The sequence below is a fragment of the Oryctolagus cuniculus genome, chromosome 18 (assembly GCF_964237555.1).
Source record: "Oryctolagus cuniculus chromosome 18, mOryCun1.1, whole genome shotgun sequence".
NCBI classification, from domain to species: Eukaryota; Metazoa; Chordata; class Mammalia; order Lagomorpha; family Leporidae; genus Oryctolagus; species Oryctolagus cuniculus.
The window spans coordinates 23,133,764-23,152,889 of record NC_091449.1 but is presented as its reverse complement, the minus strand read 5'-3'; the positions used below and the strand labels follow the sequence as shown (position 1 = coordinate 23,152,889).

The 19,126-nt window shown below is 59.1% G+C and overlaps 1 protein-coding gene across 2 annotated transcripts; it reads left to right on the top strand.

Annotated features, from left to right (window-relative positions):
- The first annotated feature begins 3,492 nt into the window (after positions 1-3,492).
- On the top strand, positions 3,493-12,390 carry LOC138846713 (USP6 N-terminal-like protein). Of its 2 annotated transcripts, XM_070063262.1 has the most exons (8): positions 3,493-3,686; positions 3,838-3,923; positions 4,786-4,825; positions 5,263-5,340; positions 5,785-5,892; positions 6,976-7,085; positions 7,860-10,893; positions 11,268-12,390. In XM_070063262.1, exons 1-7 carry the CDS (start codon positions 3,624-3,626, stop codon positions 7,927-7,929), a joined length of 555 nt encoding a protein of 184 aa, XP_069919363.1. In that variant the 5' UTR covers positions 3,493-3,623; the 3' UTR covers positions 7,930-10,893; positions 11,268-12,390. The 2 variants fall into 2 exon arrangements, 1 of the variants encoding a protein (XP_069919363.1); XR_011384251.1 differs by lacking the exons at positions 3,493-3,686; positions 3,838-3,923; positions 4,786-4,825; positions 5,263-5,340 and having other exon boundaries at positions 5,647-5,892; positions 6,976-9,020; positions 9,651-10,893; positions 11,268-12,386.
- The last annotated feature ends 6,736 nt before the right edge of the window (positions 12,391-19,126 follow it).

Below are 19,126 nucleotides of genomic sequence, written 5' to 3'. Positions count from 1 at the left end.
ATAGATGGATATGAGACCTCCCACCTCCAGGCCCAAGGGACATAAGGGGTGGGAAGGGGTCCCTGACCAGACAGAAGGACCTAAAGGTCAGGGGCATGAACGCCCCTGGCCATGATCCAGAAATCCTCTCTCGTGCCTCAGCTGGTCCCAGTGCCAACCCCCAACTGTGGACGCAGCTGTGACCCCGCAAACACACCCCGCGTGGGGTCTCCCGCACAGTGGGCCCAGGGTCTGGGTGTCTGCGGTGGCTCAGCCCTGTGGTCATGATGCTGCCGCCTGTCTCAGGCCCCCCGCATTCCTGTCTGTGCTCTCTGGGCCTGGATCTGCCACCTGCCCCCTGCTCTGTCACAACTCACTGAGGGCACTCGGCACAGGGCTGTCTCGGGAGGAACATCTGTGTCATCCTGGTGACCAAGGAGCTGCTGGGAGGCCCAGACAGTGGCCGCTCCTGTCACCGGTGGCTTGCTGGAGGGGGGCAGGGTGGGCTGATTCTTTTCCTGTTTCTCCCACACTTGTACCTGGGCTGGCTTCACAGAGAGAAGAGGTCGGGGTGGGCGCTCCAGGCAGCGGTGAAGTCCCGGATTGGGGTGCCCACATCCCCAGTCAGAGGGCCTGGTTCTACTCCCAGCTCCTTGGCTGCCATTCCAGCTCCCCGCTAATGCACACTCGGGGGTTCAGGTGGCACCTGCAGGTGGTGGTCCAAGCACTGGGGTTCCATCACCCAGGAGGGAGGGAGACCCAGATGCATTTCCTGCCTTTGGCTGGCCCAGCCCTGATTCTGGGAGCCCAGCACTCATCCCTTCCCAGGGCCCCACCCCATCTCACCTAGCAACCTCCTACTCTGCCCACCTCTTAAAGGTCCCACACCCCTCTTGGTGCCACAAACTCTGTCTAAAGCACTTACCCCAGGGGAGACCTGCTCTTTGTGCTCACTGAGCTCTCTCCACAGAGGAGCAATGGGGGACCCCTGCCTCTGCAGGAGTGAAAGGGAGCCCAGGGGACGGGAGGGCTTGGGGAGCAGAGACCCCCTCATTACCCCACCTGTGGGACCCTGGGGCTGTGTCCCACCAGACTCCGTCCGACAGATGCAAATCTATGTGCAGTGAGGACACAGGCGACACCAGGTGTCTCGGTCAGCTCTCTGCTGCTGTGACAGAATCCCACAGACTGGGGCGATGTCCAAGCCACACGAGCTGATTGGCTCACGTCTCTGGAGGGCCTTCATGCTGCATCCAACATGGTGGCCAACATCCCATGGGGGTGCAGGGAGCGGCGGGTAGAGTCAAAGATGTAGAGAGAAAGAGGGAGAGAAGTAGAGGAACTTGCTTTTATTTTGAACTTTAATTTTTATTGTTTAAAGATTTATTTATTTTAAGGCCTCAGCCACTGGCCACTGCAGGCCCATGCTGAGGGGAACAGTGGATGGAAGCAACCACACCCCAAGATCCATGAATTAAACATATGTAACAACACCTTGATGATAAGGAAACATTTGTAGCAACAACAATGGGAACTCACCCCTGTGCACCCTAAGCCACCCCAGGAGGCCAGCATCAGTCCATGCAGGAGCTGGGTTGGGGCCCATGCACCCATGCTCCCTGCACACGGACTCTGGGAAACAAACCTTCCCCCCAGTGAAGGAAAATGCAATGTGGAGAACACTAAGCCTAGGCATCTGGAGTTTGAACTCAGGCAGAGAAAGGAAAACGAATGGGCATCTTCCACCCAATTAGGAACATTACACTGCTGAAGCTGAGTGGTCCCCATTCAGCACTCGCTGTGTTATTTTACAGCACTTTGTGAGTCTTCCAAAGAGTTTACAATGCAATTTAAAGCAGAGACGCTGAGTGGGGAGGGGGAATAAAAGAATCAGTTAAAACCCAAGTGTTGCTGGACAGCATCTCTGGACACGACACAGCGGTGCACTCATTCACACTCCACAGAGGAGGCCAGCAGGTGTGTGGGTGACCAGGGCCCTGCACCCTGTGGTCTCCATGCCAGGGCAGGGGAAGTGGGCAGGGAGGCAGAGCAGTGGGCCCTTGAAGGGAAAAGAACCGACTGTGGCCCCCAGGTGGCAGCCTAGGGGCAGTGTGGGGCCCAGGACCAAGGAGGTGCTGGGGGAGGGCTGAGCCACTTTCCCAGGGGGAGCAACCTTGCGATCAGCACCCCGGGGAGCCGCGGGCTTGTGGCTACTCCTGCCTGCAGCCTGACGCGTGCTGTCCCTGTTTTGATGGTCAGCAGCAGCCCGGTGTTACCAGCATGCGGCTCAGGTGCTGGTGCCCAGGAGTTCTCAGTGCTCTGTGCCTGAAGCCCTGGCCCGTGTCCAGGACAGGGCCCTGGTTCCCGCTCTGGACAGGCTGGGCCACACTGGCTTGAGGTGCTCAGCGGGACGCTCCCCTGCCTCCATCCCAGAGGACCCCTGTGTCCACCTCCTACAACTCCAGGGGAGAAGGGCTGGAACAGAGCAGGAGGGGCAGCAGAGGGTGGCAGTGCTGGGGTGGGGCCTGTGGTAGGACAGGAGGCTGCTCCCCCGGGAGTCTCAGTTCAGGTCATGGCAGGGCAGCCCCGAGTGTGGGGACAGGTCTATGTGGGACTCCCTATGCGACCTTGTGTTCAAAGAAAGAGGCCTTCACAGTTGGGCTGTAATACAATTGCAGAGGCAGAAAGGAGGGGCGGGAGGTGCCGGTTGCCTGAGACTTGGGACCGTGACGGCAGGTGGCAGAGGGCCCTGGCACCCCTGGTTCCGGGGCAGTTCTGCCAGAGCCCTGCCCTCTTCACCTGGGCCCTGGGGAGAACACAGGCCCCACTTGTGGTGACCTTTAATGAAGCCAGGCCTGAGGACCCTGAGCCCTGCCACAGCAGAGCCACTAGGGATTGGCTGGCAGGCTTCTGTGATGTCACAGTCACTGAGATGCGCACTCTGGGCTGGGAGGCGACCAGAGGCCAGTAGTGCGTCTACTGCCCAACTGACCAGTTGGTAGTGTAGGCAGCAGGCGCATTTCAGAGAATCACATGGATTCGCGATGGAAGTGAGTGGCACTTGCTCTAACGAGCTGTGGCGTGGGGAAGGTCCCGCCAGGGGGGCGGCCCTGGTCTCCCACACCGGATTCCATGGGCGATGTGGTGGAGCTCTGAGTGCTGCCCCTGTGTGCAGAGTGTGTACACAGTCGTCTCATTCCTCCCGCTCTGCTGGTCACCAGTGTTGAATGGGCCTGGGTGTGAGTCTGTGTCTGGACACGGGTTCAAGACTAGGTGTCGGGTCAGCTGGTATCAGGTGGGCAGGGAGGCCGGCTCTGAGAGCCCCAGAGATGCGGGAGCTGGGAGCAGGCCAGGGAGCCCCGTAGACTTGGGACTTGGGCCCCCTGGAGGACACGTGGCTGCCAGCCTGGGGGAGGAGCATCCTTTCCAAGGGCAGGGGAGGCAAGGTGGGGGCTGTCCTTCCCCAACCGTCCGTAGTCAATGAGCTCTGCACAAGTCATAATCCAAGGACCCGGCCACTAGGTGCCCGCCTGCCTGGCTGTGTGGCTGCCCCACCTCTGACCAGGGGGACAGCCCTCAAAGCAGCATTCCTGTGGGCTCCCCAGTGCTGGCTCCCATGTGCGTGTGTGTCTTACAGATTGGATATGAACGCCCTGAGGTCCCGGAGGGCCCAGGAGCGAGCAGAGCTCATCAATAAATATGAGCAGGTACTGGCCAGGGTGCTGGGGGAGGAGGTGGGGCCCTGCCTCAAGGACTGTGCCTGTGAGAGCCAGACCCCGCCTCCCTGGGGACACGGGGGAGGGGGCAGGTGGACAGGTCCCCCAGTGACTTCTCATCCGGGTCCCCTCTCGGCTGCAGGGACGCCGAGGAGCGGCACTGTTGGTGCCCGAAGAAGAGGACGATGAGGGCGGCTGCCTCGTCCCAGACAGGCTTGGGTTCCTGCAGTGAGTCCTCCACACCCCAGCTCACCCCAGGGCGGGACTGGGGTCAGAAACCCCAACATGAGGTGGCACACCTGTCCCCGGCCCCGACCTTGAGCCCAGCTGTGGTCACAGGCAGTCACTGGTCAGCATTTGGGGGCAGGAGTCGGACGTGGAGGCTGTTCCCACAGATGTCGGGGAGAGAGGCCCCGTTGCTGGAGGGTGGGCTCCGGTGACCTGGAGGGATGGAGCCATCTCGGGCCATCTCTGGCATGACTCAGCAGCCCACCTGAGCACGGGGATAAGGGCTTCTGCCTCCATGTTGTGCCAGAACCTGGAGAATAAGCAGGAGCAGAGTGGTGGAGAGATGGCCAGGGTCCGGGCTGACAGAGGAGGGGGTGAGGTGGGGCGCATGACCTCAGGAGGCCAGGGCACGGGGGGAGGGTGGGCAGTGGGGAACCCTGAGGGGTGTGGGGGTCCCAGGTACCTCGAGCCCCAGGTGCACACTCACAGCACTGAGCATCTCTCAGGCAGGCCACCCAGACTCGGTCAGTTCCAGGGTGATGTCCTGGGCAGAGCTGATGTGGGGATATAGCTGCCTCAGCCCTGGGCAGCCTGGCCCTGCTCAGGACAGCCAGCCCCCAACCGCTGTGGGGGGCTGCCACACACCCACGAAGGTGGACCTCTGACAGGCCTGGAGCCCCCCACTGGCAGCAAGGGCCCCTGCCTGGCCCTAGGCTCCCTGTGCTCATGGTCACCAGCCCCTCCCTCCCCATCTCAGTCCCCTGGGCTGAGAGGATGAAGCTGGTCCTTCCCTGGCCCACTAGGGAGGTCGCGGTGCCTGTTGTGGTCCTGTCCTCACCTCTCCGCCTCCCTTGCTTTCCAGTGAGCAGAAGCTGCCCCAAGACAGCACCCCGGGGGCAAAGGTAAGGACAAGTCCTTGGCCATGGGCCAGTCATCTGGAAGCAGAGCTGGGCAGAGGGGGCACGTGGGGCTCGGCAGTGGTGAGTGGGAGCGCCATAAGGTCCTGCGATGCGGTACTTATACGGCACCTGCTGCCATCTTACCACACTCACCTGTCCCAGAAGTGAGCCGCAGCTCAGGGGTGTCTGCTGTCGGCCGCCCTGACTCATTGGCATGGTTGGGAGTGACCTGGCTGGAGCTCAGGGGCTCTCCTTGACGAAGGGGCAGCTCGGGTCAGAGGCCAGGCCACCGATGCTCCCCCAGACAGAAGATCTGGGGCTCACGGTCTGTGCCTTTTCTGGCTCCTTCCATTTGAGCGCCCACAGAGCTCCTGAGCTGCATCCGAGGGCCCCTCTCAGAGCCCCAAGCTGGGCTCACGCCATCCTGTCTCGTTTTCCAGCGTAAACAGGAGGTAAGAAGGATCCAGAAGTGGATAAAGATGATCAAGAACCATAGTAAATACCGCGGCAGTGACAAGGTACCGTGGCGATGAGGGCCCCTCGGGAACACTGAGAGCTGAATTGGGGTTTGAGCAGTGCCCATTCCTGTGCCAGGCACCGCCTGCCTCTCAGATGCCCAGGGGCAACTGTCCAGTCCCTAGAGACACAGGTCATGGGCACACCTCCCCATACACACAGGACACTGTCCTGGTAGAAAATCTGAAGTCACTGCTGAAGACAATCCCGGATGCAGGGCAGGCGTGGTTCCAGGAGCCCTGTAGCGGCCACTCCGTACACGGCAGAGCCGGTGCCCCTGAGCCCTTAACCCTCCAGTCACTGTGGGTCATAAGGCCCCCATCTGGGCAGATCCTCCCTCTGCCAATACACAGGGAGCCCCTGGCTTCTCCCTCTGCTGTCTCACCCTGCGCTGCCTCCACGAGTGGCCACGTTCAGCACTCACCAGAGCCTCCTCTCTCCTGTAGTTTCAGCGCAGAATCTACAAAGGCATCCCTGCCCAGGTGCGCGGGAAGGTGTGGGCCGTGATGCTGGAGGTGGACAAGAGGAAGGCCCAGAACGCGGGCAAATACGCGGTACGGCTCTGCACTCAGCCCAAGGGGGCCCGGCCTGCTCGGGCCTGCTCAGGAGCCTGAGTCTCCGTGGAGGACCGTCCCTCACTGAGCCCTCGGGAGCCTCCTCCCCATCCTGCCTTCCTCTCCCTAGATCCTAGTCAGTGCCTCCTCCACGTCTCCTCAGACCCAGCTGGGACTGGACAGGTGTGTTTTGTGCCAGAGGCTTTAACCTGCTCTCTGCTGAGCTCACCTGGGCAGCTTGGCATACGGCCAGAAGAGAGGACTTGCTGGTCCCTGATGGGCGGGGGTCTCCCAGGATGAGATCACAATGGTGTGAGGTAGGGAGCCCCACAGGCTCTGTGCTAACATGGCCTGCCCGCAGCTGGCCGGCCCTCACCTAGGCCTGCCCACAGCTGGCCCTGCCTTCACATGGACTTGCAGCCCCTGGCATTGCCCTTGCCTGGAGAGGCCGCTCCAATGGTCAGACAGCTCTCAATGCTTCTGGGAAAGGAGGGAGTGAGGACTGGTGTGGGCAGAGGGCTGTCAGCTGCAGCTGGCTCTCATGGCCCCTGGCTGCCATCAGGGAGCAGGGCCCAGCTGTGTGGCCCACCCTGCCTCCCCCAAGTCTGCAGTCTGGGGCTGGCCCTGGGAGCTGGGCCTGGAGACAGTCATTGCCCAGGCTCAGCTCCAAGCCAAGGGCGGCTTGCAATGTCGAGATGGAGATGGGCCCCTCCAGCAGGGGGCAGCATGGAGCAGTGGTCAGGCTGTGGCTGACTCCTGGAGGGCAGGGCCTGAGATGTCAGTGAGAAGGCTCAGAAGCCTGGCTGGGGGCAGACCACGTCGTGCTGAGAGCTGAGGCAGGCAGGGGGAGTGCACAGGGACCTTTCAGAGCCCCTGTCTGCTGCTGACCGTCAGGGTTACGTGGGCACTGAGGCAAGTTAGGGAGCCCATGACCCTCCCTCAAGGCGGGACCCAGAAAGGAATGAGCGCTTGCAGGGAACTCCCTGTCAGCCAGAAGAGCTGACGTGGACTTGAGGTCCTTGTGTGGCAATGGGGCTTGTGCAGTTCTTGAGGCTGCCCCTCCCCCTCGTCCCTGCCCTGCAGGAGATGAAAGAGCTGGCCAGGCTGGGCGCCACTCACTTCCATCACATCGACTCCGCCATCGCATGGACTTTCAGAAACCACCTCATGTTCCGGGAACGTTACGGAATGAAGTGAGGCCTCTGGGCTGGGGAGGACCCGCGGGTGGGAGGAGCAAGGGTCCTGGGGCACATGGGGTCCCTAGGGAAGATTGGGTGCAAGCCTAAAACAGTTCATTGAGCACAGAAAACAAACTTGCCTTTTCTATAGTACACAAACTTTCCCAAAGACACTGTGGAGAGACTGAAATGAAAAGAAACACCAGGGGAGACAATAGTAGCAATCTATCTAATAAAGGTGTTGTTTCCAGAATATTCAAGGAGCCCTTCAACTCAGTCACAAGGAAGCAGTGGGCAGCCCCCCAGTACCCCGGGAACACAGGCTCGGGGGGGACCCTTCATGAACGCACACACAATTCACCTCCTCAGCGCATGAACACACGCTTATTCCCTACACCACAAAGGGGCACCAGCGCACAGCTGTGGGAGGGGGGAACTAAAACCACTGAGGACGCCGGGTGCTGCTCCCTACAAGGCTGAACGTGCATGGGAGGCTGACTCTGCACAGCTTGGACCCACGGGACTGCACTCCCACAGTGGGACGCTCACCTGTGCCCTGAACACCCACCTGGGAAATGAAAGTGCACGTGACTGCGCCCTGGGAGGTGTGCGTGTCCCTGCAGGCGGCGCTCACCCACACGGTGGACAACACGCAGGTGCCCTGACGACGTCACTGCGCATGAGCAGAGTGTCACGGGCCCTGCGTGTGGCTGTCAGGCTCTGTTAGGCAGAGCTGCACTGAGAGCCTCGGCAGCACAAGACACACGGCCTCTGTCCTCTCTCTTCCAGCCAACAGGCCTTATTCCACATACTGATGGCCTATTCCGTCTACAATCCTGTGAGTATTCTGGGATCATAGCGCAGGTGCTATCCCGGCAGTCCCTGCAGGGCACCCCTGGTCACAAAGATCCCAGCCTGGGTTGAGGGGGCCTCGCTCATCCACAGCTCTGAGGAAGAGCGGTGGAGGCCAGGCTCTGAGCCTCTTGGACCCAACCTCAAGTTCTGGGAGGAGAAAGGCAGCCTTCTCCTGGGCTGGTCTCCAGACCCCAGGAGCTTGGCCGTGTTGGGATGCCCCTCCCAGGACTAGCATTCCACGCAGTGGGGCGGGGGGCGAAGGCAGGGCAGATCAGGTGTACGACTTTGCTCTGGGTCCCACTGATGCCATTACACCCACCAGCCCTGTGGTTGGACCCATGGGCCTGAATCCCACTCTGTACAGCGCCACTGCCACAACCACCCACTCAGACTTTCCCATGAGTGGAGCAGGCGCAGGGCTCCATGGGTGACCCAGCAAGGCCTGGACATCCCCACCCCCCTGACCTGCCACTGGCCAACCCTGCCTGGTGCCCTGGTTCCCAGGGGGGCCTGGCATTCAGGAAGCCCAGGCCTGCACCCATGCCAGAGGCACACCTCCTGTTCCGGTCCTGGTAGCACTTCCTGGCTTACTTCTTCCTCATGTGAGAAAGGGCCACCGGCTCACCTGCAGAGCTCAGGGGTCCAGAAGCTTCCATGGGCATGGATCTGGATTCCCACAGCAACCTGGCCCATGCTGACATCTTGGGGGTAACAGGTGTCCATACTTGAGCTCTCCCCCTGTGCTGCCTAAGCTCAGGCCCTGCAGGATTCCCTCCAGGAACTTGGAGAACTTCTCTGGGCTCCAATTCTTGGGCAGCTGACACCAAGTGGCAGGATTCAGGCACAGGGGCTCCCTGTGCCTAAATCTTCCTGGACCCTTCAGTGGGTGACCCTGATCTGCCTGAGAGGTGGGCCATCCTAGGATATCATTCTTGCCAGGGGAGGTCTCCTAAAGGTATTCTGGGATCTTGCAGGAGGTGGGCTACAGCCAGGGTCTGAGCCATGTGGTGGCGCTGTTGCTCATGTATATGCCCGAGGAGGACGCTTTCTGGGCCCTGGTGCAGCTCATGGAAAGCAGGAAGCACGCGATGCACGGTAGGTGGATGGCGTGTGGGGCCCAGTGCATGCAAGTCCGTGCACGGCCCTCACTGGCTCCTGAATGTGCAGGACAGTGTCACAGTGTGGGGGGGGGGGGGCTCCCAGGAAGCCAGGGCTGGCAGAGGCCTCCCAGACTGAGCCAGCCCCCTTCTTTTACCACCACCCAAAGGCCCTGCAGCTTGGCCATGGCCATCCTGGGTGTGAGAACCTTCAGAACAAGGGGTCCTGTCCTTGTCCAGTGACTCAGGTCGATTCTGACTCTTCTGCCTCACATGTCCGTACACAACTCTCAAGCACAGAGCCACACCCAGGGAACTTGTGGAAGGCAGCATCCCCTGTAGGGTCACCCCTCCTCGCTCCTGAGTCTTGGAATGGTCAGGAGGCACCCAGTCTGACTTGCACCCACCCCAGCGGGCTCCAGGGGGCAGCCAGGCCTGGGCTGCACACAGTCACCCACCTGCACCCACCTCCCAAGCAGATCCTCTGCCCTGGCCACGTTCATCCCCACCTGCCCCTGGTCCAGCCTCCCCTGACCCTCAATGCTCAGAAGCACCCCACCCAGGCCTGGGGCTCTCCAGCCTTCCTAGGAGGAGGCTCTCACGTGGGGGTGTGGCTGATTCTACTCAGGTTTCTACAAACCAAACACCCCCAAACTGGAGCGATTCCAGCAACACCTGGGGCTCATTGTGCATCGCGTGCTCCCCTCCCTGGAGAAACACCTGGTAAGTTAAGCATCTCCTTTCTCCTCTTGGGGGCTCTGGGCTCATGGGACTGCTTCCTGAGCCAGGGGAGGCCACATCCTCACCAAAACTTTCCTTGGTTACGGGGGTCCACGGCAGCTTGGGTGTTGGTTTGTTGTCCAGCACTTGGTCCCCCAGAGTTGGCGTAGATTGAAGGGAGACGCTGTCCCCAGAGCAGAGTGGAAGGAGGGACCTGTGTCCCTTCAGGAACCTGCATGGCTGGGAGGGGGGATGCCCCTGCTGCTGGGCTTCCTGCACCCAGGGGCTCTGCCCCAGGGCTCAGATTAGAGGGAGTCAGGCCAGGGCCCTGGGCCCTGGGCCCTGAGCCCCCTCTGCCTCTGCCTTTTCTTAGGAGAAGGAGGGTGTGTGCCTGGAGGATTCCACCACCCACTGGTACATCCAGTGCTTCCTGGATGGGGTAAGTGCCCCGGGGACCCCTTGCCCAGGGAAGCTCCTGCCCCAGTGCCTGGTTCTCTGGTGCTGGTGGCCTGTGACTCTGAGCTCCCCCAGCCCCAGCAGACACAGGAGGGAGCCTGCTGTGCAGACCAGGCAGGCCCTGTCCAGCCCTGCTAAGGGTGGTCCAAGCTGAGGCTGAGCCTCAGAGCCAGCAAGGAGGGGACAGGTCCCACCAGGACCTATCCAGAGAGCCTGGCAAAGGCCAGAGCCCTACAGTGAGAGGCAGGAGATCCATAGACCCCCCGAGGCAGAGGCTGGTGGCAGCACAGCCCAAGGGCTGAGCCCTCCCCAGGTCCCTGGGGTGTCTGGCATCTCCAGTGTGGCTTCCAAAGTGTGCAGACCCCCAGGGTCCAGGACAGGACATGGTCATCCTCTCTGGGTCTGGTTCGCTGAGTGGGCAGGGATGTGGCCATGAGGCATGGCCTCCCCTCCCCTCCCAGGAGGAGCTCTGGCCTTCTTGTGTGATCAGCCTCCTGGAGTCTCCCTCTGTCCTAGGGGAGTGACACTGCACACCCACCCCTGTGGGCCCTGCTGAGGCCCTGATGGGCGGGTCCTCCAATGCCTCTGTCCCCAGGTGCCGTTCCCCCTGGCTCTGAGAATATGGGATATATACATCCTGGAGGGCGAGCACGTGCTCCCGGCCATGGCATACACGGCCCTCAAGATCCATAACAGTGAGTCCTCAGGGCCCACAGAGGCCCGGGTGCTGGGGACGGAGGAGCTGGGGGTCCCCTGCCTGTCCCTCGTGAGCAGGACTTGAGGGAGGGATGAGGGGGTTGGGGAGGCCTGGGTTCCCTTCAGGAGGGCACTGAGAATCCCCCTGTTGCATCCCCAATCCCAGGCCCCCACAGACCACAAGGAGAAGTGGCCAGGGTCATCGCACTGGAAATTGGCCCCTGAGCAGTCCCTCTAGTGCTTGGTGTGACACCCAAGGGTGTCCAAGGGTGTCTGCAGCCCATGTCTGGTGCTGGGACAGGGCTTGGAGCAGCCATGGTGGCTGCGCCATCCCTAGGGCCCCTCCCAGCCTGACACCCACCCCCATGTCTAGAGCGCCTGCTGAAGATGCCCCGGGACCACCTCCGGGAGTTCCTGCAGGTGACCCTGAAGCAGGCCTGGTCTCTGAGCGAGGACGCGGTCATCAGGCAGCTGCGGGCCTCCATGCGTGAGCTGGGGAAGCTCCAGTGCCTCCTGCCTCCTGAAGGTGAGTCCAGCACACGGCCCCGTCCCATGCTCCCTTGGGGGAGTCAGTAGTGGGAGTGCCAGGCCCTGACATCCCCGCCCAGGGCCTCACCTCTTCCTGGTCCTCCTTGTCCTCCCCGGGCTCAGCAGTTCTGCTTTCTGAAGCTCTGTCAGCATGGCCTGGCAGGGCCTCGGGCAGCTTCCCAGAATCCTCCTGTGGGTGCCGGCTCTCCCCCCACCACTCTGGGGCCGGGCCGTGGAGCTGTCCTCAGGACATTTGTGGCTCTGGCTCCTCGGCTGACCCCCACTCTGGAGTGGATTGGAGGCCCCGCCTTGAGCTACCCTGCCCAGGTCTGGAGCAGGTGCCCTGGCTCAGTGCCCCCAGGAGCCTGGAGCACAGCTGGACCCCCACTCCAGCAAGATGAGAAGTGGCCCTGCCTGCCCAGGGGGCCCCTCCCCAACTGACCCCACACAGGCTCCTGGCCCGATGACCACAGCTGTCTGCACACAGGACCCTCCTAGGACAGGGGTGGGCGGGGCTCCCACCTGCATGTGGGCAGGGCTAGAGGGAGGTGGGGCTGTGGGAGACCCTGTGCAGTGATGTAAAGGCTACCGGCACTGGATCCCCTTCAGCCATCTGAGAACCCCTGGAAGGCCCAGGTGCCCTGAGCCCAGTTGTGGGGGCCGAGTGCACTCCTGCGAGCAGGGCTGGGCACAGAGGCAGGGCTGGGGGCCCCACGGCAGAACACAAGAGTGTGGGCTCTGCAGCCCTAGCCTCGGGCCAACAGAAGGCAGCGGGACCCGGAGCATCGCTGGCTTCTGGGCTCTAGTGGGGAGGGGTCCCCGTGCTCATCCCCTGCTGCTGCTGCCATCATGGACCTGAGCGCCTGGGTCCCCATGCAGAGCAGAGATGGGCTTGTCCCAGCTCTAGAGGCTCTAAGTGGGGGCCCAGGTGCAGGCTGTCCAGGCACTGGGGAGGCCCCACTGTGCCTCCAGGTGCTGCCTCCCCTGGGTGCTCCTGGGACAGTAGCGGTGACAGCCCAGTCTCACCAGGAAAGAGACAGTGGCCCAGGGGCAGAGGACACAGGGCACCCCTGCCACCTCTTTAGAAACTGCATTCCCTGTCCCCAAGTCCTGAACCGGACTCCATGTCTGCCCCACAGCCCCAGCTCTCACCCCCATCATCTTAGGCTCAGTTCCTTTCCAGCCATGTAGGAGAGACTCAGATGCGGGAAATCAGCCAATGCACTGTTAGGGCGCAGCAGGTCAGGTGGGGTAGGTGATGGGGTCCTGAGTTGGTGCCTGGGTCCCCAGAGATGAGAGTGAGGCAAGGAGTTCAGGGCCATCCACCCTGTGGGGCTGTGCAGGAGGAGCCGGTGGTGTCCCAGGGCTCCCCTTGCCCGGGCTGCACACACCCTCCCGTCTGGGGCCAGCAGCCTGGAAGAGTCCTCAGCGTCACACGTGGTGATGGGGACCCCAGGATGAGGTCGGGGCAGGCACCCTGCAGGCCAGACGGGGGCTGTGGAGAAGCAAACCGTGTCTCTTCTTCTTCCAGCCAAGGCCATCGAACAGTGCAGCAGGCCCCTGGGGCAGGCACGCGTCCCCCAGATGCACGTTCCTGCCCCCACTGCTCCGAAGGCCAAAATCACCATTCAGGACACAGTGGCAGTGTGGGAGCAGACCAGGGGTCCCGCTACCCGTGCAGTGATGATCCGTCCTCCAGGAAGCTTTGGCCTCCGCATCACCAAGAGGGAAGGCATGGAGGAGGAGGAGAGCTGGGAAGGCAGCCCAGAGCCCCTCGGCCTGGGCTCCCCTGTGGGGACCGCAGAGTCTCCAGGTTCTGCCAGCCCCACGGAGTCTCCAAAGTGCTCGAGGTGGGGAGGCCTGTGCCAGTGCGCCAGTCTCCCTAACCTGAGCGGGCCAGAGCACAGGGAGGACGACTCCTCCGACGCTGGCAGCCGGGAGGGCCTGTGGATGTGGGCTCCTCCACGGGCCTCGGAGCCCCCGGAACCAGGGCCCATGCAGGCTGTCCCCGCCTGGGGGCCACAGCTGAAGACTCCCCCCTACTGGCATGGCAGCCCCACGCACTCTGGGGACAGTCACGGGCTGGAGCCGGGCAGAGCCAGCCCTGGGCTGGGAGACCAGGCCCGCGTGCCCTCCCTGGCCAGAGGCCTCCTTACCTCTTATTCTGTGGGGCACCTGGATGATGGGTGCCTCCTAGAAGAGAGGCCGAGTCCACCATCTGTCCTGCCCAGGCTGGGCAGCAGCCTTCCGTGTGTCTTCACGGCATCCTATGCACTTGGTTGAGCCCCCACCGCCCAGGCTCTTCCTGGGGCCAGGACACCCTGACACTGGAAGACAACAGCCGTGCCAGGAGCCACTGTACCCTCCTCCCCGCCCCCTCCCCCACCGCCACCCTCAGGTGGTGCTGAGTCTGTATTAAATTGTTCCATGGAAACGAGTTTGCTCCAGTTTGTGACCCCGGTGCCCAGCGGCAGCAAGCTTCCCCGTATTCCTGGAGAGCGTAGGCAGCTCCACAGCCCCCAGCCCCAGGCAGAGACCCACTCAGGACCCTGCAGGCAATGCCTGAGATTCAGCTGTGCCCTGTGGGAACTGGGTCAGGGTGGGAGAGCAGCAGCTGTGAGTGCCCGTGACCTCGGTGACAGATCGGCACAATAGGAACAGCCGTGGTTGGAGGGCCTGTGTCACCTCTGTGCTCTCCCCTAGACCTGGGCGGCCGTGGCTGCAGCATCCCTGGCTTGACCCCACATGTCTCTCACAGGTATGGGATACCTGTGTCACACTGTATGTTCCAGGACCTCAGGAAGGAATTAAATTCCTGTGGTGTATACGCTGGCCCGTTATCAGGCTTTATTTTCCAGGGGACACCGAGGACCAGCAGGGCTGACTTAACCGCCTTTATCACATTTCTAGCCTTTTCTCCGGATTGGGCTGCTGCAAATACAGCCTTTGAATAAGTATCTCCCACCACTTGGACAAACTTAAGTTGACCCAAGGAGTTCATGTGGGTGACGTCCACTTGCCAGAGCTTCTTAGGAGCAAGGCCTCGCGGGGTCACTGCTGCTTGTAGCAGTGGGGCTGACGGGGCGAGGGGGCACAATTCTTGCAAGAGTGCACTAGGTGTTTGCATTGGCTCATTGTTAGCTCCGGGAAAAGTGATTTTGTGTTGCTTTCTGCCATATGAAGTTTTTGGTGTAGAATAGGGGCTTGTTCTAGGTGTCTGATGGCAGCCAAGTTGCAGGAGATAAGATGATCGACCTTTTCATTGCCTTGGGAAACTCACATAACAAGCAGCAAGTATGACCTGCAAACCAGCGTAAGCACAGCAATGGAGTTTTTTTTCTGAACTTGAGCCTTGAACCCCCTGGGCGGTTTAAAGGGCCCTGTGCCTCCATCAGCACCAGCAGGTGGTATCGGGAGAGAGGCATCTCCCCAGACTGAGTTGTCCCGAGCCCTTCCAGCCCCTGAGGCTGCAGCCCTACAGGCCCACATGCCGGGTCACCAAGGGGCGGTGCTGCTCTGCCTAGACCCTCCAGAGAGCTCCCCCAGCCTCCGATGCAGGAGCACAGTGTGTTGGCTCCAACAAGACGAGGGTGTCCATGGAAACGTTAGCAGAAGCGAGCCCAAGACAGCTGCTTGTGCTCTTATCTGGAACCCGGTGAGCAGCAAGAGGAGTAACTTAATATCAGGTTATAACCATGAATAAAACCCCACATGTGAGTGCATCCTGATACAAACAGATGACTGCATAAGCAGACGGATGGAGAAGAGACAAATACTCCTGAGACCCTAAGTAGTCAATGGCTGACTCCGCTCCAGCAGGGGGAGCTACTGCCCCTCCCTGACAGATGTGGACAGTCCTCTGGTGATAACCCGTGGTCAGCCACAGCTGTCATGCACCTGGATGCCAGGTGACAAGAAGGGACCTGATTTCTTTGGTTTTCTTTCCAAACTCCCCAACCCTAGTCCAAACTCCAAAGAGAGCACAGTGTAGGGGACATTGGGTCATCCCTGGCCAGGCCTCCCCTAGAGTGGCAAGGTCAGAAAACCCAGGACAGGCTGAGAAAGCTCCCAGCCCCGAGGACAGGTGGACAACGGGCAGCTGGCACTCAGCTCTGAGTGCTTCTTTGCCTAAAGCAGTTGCCGGATGTGAATCCTGTTTGGCACAGGGTTCTCCCTGGGCTCGAAATAATTGTGTGTCTTTTCTGCTCTGATGCCCAGCAAACCGTATTCTGTCATTGTTGGTGATAGAGTGCCTCCAGCCAAAACAAAACAAAAGTGCTTAATCTTGAATTCACTTGGAAGGCAGAGTCACAGAGAGGCAGAGAGAGAGAGAGAGCGAGCGAGAGAGAGAGAGAGCAAGAATTTCAGTCCGTTGGTTCACTCCCCAAATGGCTGCAATGGCAGCTGGGCCTCCTCTGGGTCTCCCATTTGGGTGCAGGGGCCCAAGCACTTGGGTCATCTTCCACTGCTTTCCCAGGCCATTAGCAGAGAGCTGGATGGGAAGTGGAGCAGCCGGGACTGGAACTGGAGCCCACATGGGATACCGGCACAGCAGGCAGCAGCTTTACCCATTAAGCCACAACATGGACCCTAATTTTGACATATTGTGACATGTAAAACCTGCACTTTTAAAAATGTGAGGGGCTGGCTTGTGGCTCAGTGGGTTTAAAGCCCAGGCCTGTGGTGTTGGCATCCCATATGGATGCTGGCCAAGTCTGGCTGTTCTGCTTCCAATCCAGCTCCCTGCCATGGCCTGGGAAAGCAGTAGAAGATGGCCCAAGTCCTTGGGCCTCTGCACCTGCGTGGGGGACCCAGAAGAAGCTCTTGGCTTCTGGCTTCTAATCAGCACAGCTCCGGCCATTTTGGTCATTTGGGGAGTGAATCAGCAGATGGAAGACATTTCTCTCTCTCTCTTTCTCTATCTCTCTAACTCTGTCTTTCAAATAAATAAAATAAGTCTTTTTTTTAAAAAAATTAATGTGAGGCAATATCTACACATTCACAAAAGACCTTCAAAAACGTAGTGGAAGCTGCATTTTATGAAAAAGTCATGTGACTTTCGAAATTTTTGCACTGAAATAAGCTTACTGTTTTTTTTTTTTTTAAGATTCGTTTATTTATTTGAAAGTCAGAATTACACACAGAGAGGAGAGGCAGAGAGAGAAAGAGAGACAGAGGTCTTCGATCTGCTGGTTCACTCCTCAACTGGCCCCCATAGCCACAGGTGTGCCGATCCGAAGCCAGGAGCCAGAGCTTCTTCCTGGTCTCCCACGCAGGTGCAGGGGCCCAAGGACTTGGGCTATCTTCTACTGCCTTCCCAGGCCATAGCAGAGAGCTGGATGGGAAGTGGAGCAGCTGGGACTCAAGCTGGCTCCCATATGGGATGCCAGCACTGCAGGAGGAGGCTTTAACTCACTACGCCAGAGCCACAGCACCAGCCCCAGCTTACTGTGTTTAAAAAGGAATTATTGGGGCCAGCGCAGTGGCCCAGTGGGTTAACGCCCTGGCCTTAGGGACCGGTGTCCCATATGGGCACCGGTTCTAGTCCCAGCTGCTCCTCTTATGATCTAGCTCTCTGCTATGGCCTGGGAAAGCAGTAGAAGATGGCCCAAGTCCTTGGGCCCCTGCACCCGTGTGGAAGGCACAGAAGAAGCTCCTGGTTCCTTGCTTCAGATCGGCTCAGCTCTGCCTGTTGCGGCCATCTGGGGAGTGAATCAGTGGATGGAAGACCTCTCTCTCTCTCTCTCTCTCACTGTCCACTCTGCCTGTCAAAGAAAAAAAAATAGAGTAATTATCCAGACTTACTTCCTATAATTAATTGACTTTGACACTTATTATCAGGACTTCTACCATGCACTGCTCATTCAAAATATTTGATTCTGATTAATTTTTAGAAGCCTATAGTATTTCTTTTTTGTTTGTTTTTTCATCTATAGTATTTTGAGCAGGAGAATCTTCAGAGCCCATGATCCAGAGAATTCTTTCTGTGACTATCACATATTGGTTTTTTTGTTTTCCTTTTTAAATATTTATTTATTTATTTATTTATTTGAAAGGCGTAGTTACAGAGAGGCAGAGATAGAGAAAGAGAGAGAGAGAGAGTCTGCAAAATTACTCTTTTTTTTTTCTTTGACAGGCAGAGTGGACAGTGAGAGTGAGAGAGAAAGAGAGAGAGAGAGATAAAGGTCTTCCTTTGCCGTTGGTTCACTCTCCAATGGCCACTGCGGCTGGCGCACCACGCTGATCCGATGGCAGGAGCCAGGTGCTTCTCCTGGTCTCCCGTGGGGTGCAGGGCCCAAGCACTTGGGCCATCCTCCACTGCACTCCCGGGCCACAGCAGAGAGCTGGCCTGGAAGAGGGGCAACTGGGACAGAATCCGGTGCCCCGACCGGGACTAGAACCCGGTGTGCCAGCGCCGCAATTGGAGGATTAGCCTGGTGAGCCGCGGTGCCAGCCTGGATAATTGCTCTAGATAAAGACACTGTAGGGGCTGGCACTGTGGCGTATTGAGTAAACCCGCTGCCTGCAGTGCCGGCCTCCCATACGGGCACTGGTTCCAATCCAGCTCCTCTCTTTTTTTTTTTTTTTAAAGATTTATTTATTTATTTGAAAGAGTTATATAGAAAGATAAGGAGAGAGAGAGAGAGAAAGAGAGAGAGGTCTTCCATCTGCTGGTTTACTCCCCAACTGGCCGCAACAGAGTGAGCTATTCTAATCCGAAGCTAGGAGATAGGAGCTTCCTCCGGGTTTCCCACATGGAAACATGCAGAGAGCTGGATTGGAAGTGGAGCAGCCGGGACTGGAACCAGCACCTCTGCTGTGGCCTGGGAAAGCAGAAGATGGCCCAAGCCCTTGAGAAACTGCACCGCATGGGAGACTGTGGGGAGCAACTCGGACTAGACTGTTACTGGAATTAAGACTTATTCTATGCATCTGCTCTCCCACAATATGGCGCTGAGAAGGGAGAAACAGCTTCTACGCAGCTGCCTCCAGTTCAACCAATAAACTGTAGGACCTGCTCCTGATTGGAGGAGAGCAGCGTACTCGGCGTGTGGGTAGCAGAGTTGGGATTGGCGGAAAAGGACTATGAAGGAGGAGAGAGACAACATGCACCAGGAACATCTATCTGAAGGAACACCTGTGCAGCCCCCGAGAGAGCCGGCCAGCGGTGTGCCGCTCCCCCCCGGAAGTGGGGAAGGTGGCAGGGGGAACTGCCCTTCCACAGAGGTGGAAGGGATGGTAGCCAACCCGGGAAGAACCAGCAGCAAACCCGGGGAGGGCCGAGCAGACAAAAGAACAGCGCAGGGTCCTGTGTCGTTCCTCCACAAAGAGGGGCAGCGACAGGAGACTGGTAAGAAGCTCTTGGCTCCTGGCTTCAGATTGGCACAGCTCTGGCTGTTGCGGCCAACTGGGGAGCGAACCAGCAGATGGAAGACCTCTCTCTCCCTGCCTCTGCTTCTTCTCTGTGTAACTCCGACTCTCAAATAAATAAATAAATCTTTTTTAAACAAGACATTGCAAATGTTAAAAATTAAAATTTAACCTGTTTTGTTAAAAACAACCTTTTAAAGATAAAAATAACGTGGTTTTTGTTCAATTATTCCAGACTATATTCTCACATATAGGGGTAGTGCTAGAAAGAATAGGAAAAAACATGAGAGGACAGAGTAAATACCTGAGATAATAGAGAAATATCTGTTCAAG

Coding starts and splice junctions, on each gene's coding strand:
- LOC138846713 (XM_070063262.1), top strand. CDS start 3,624: ATGAACGCCCTGAGGTCCCGGAGGGCCCAGGAGCGAGCAGAGCTCATC. Junction 3,687..3,837: donor TCATCAATAAATATGAGCAG/GTACTGGCCAGG, acceptor TCTCGGCTGCAG/GGACGCCGAGGAGCGGCACT. Junction 7,086..7,859: donor CGGGAACGTTACGGAATGAA/GTGAGGCCTCTG, acceptor TCTCTCTTCCAG/CCAACAGGCCTTATTCCACA.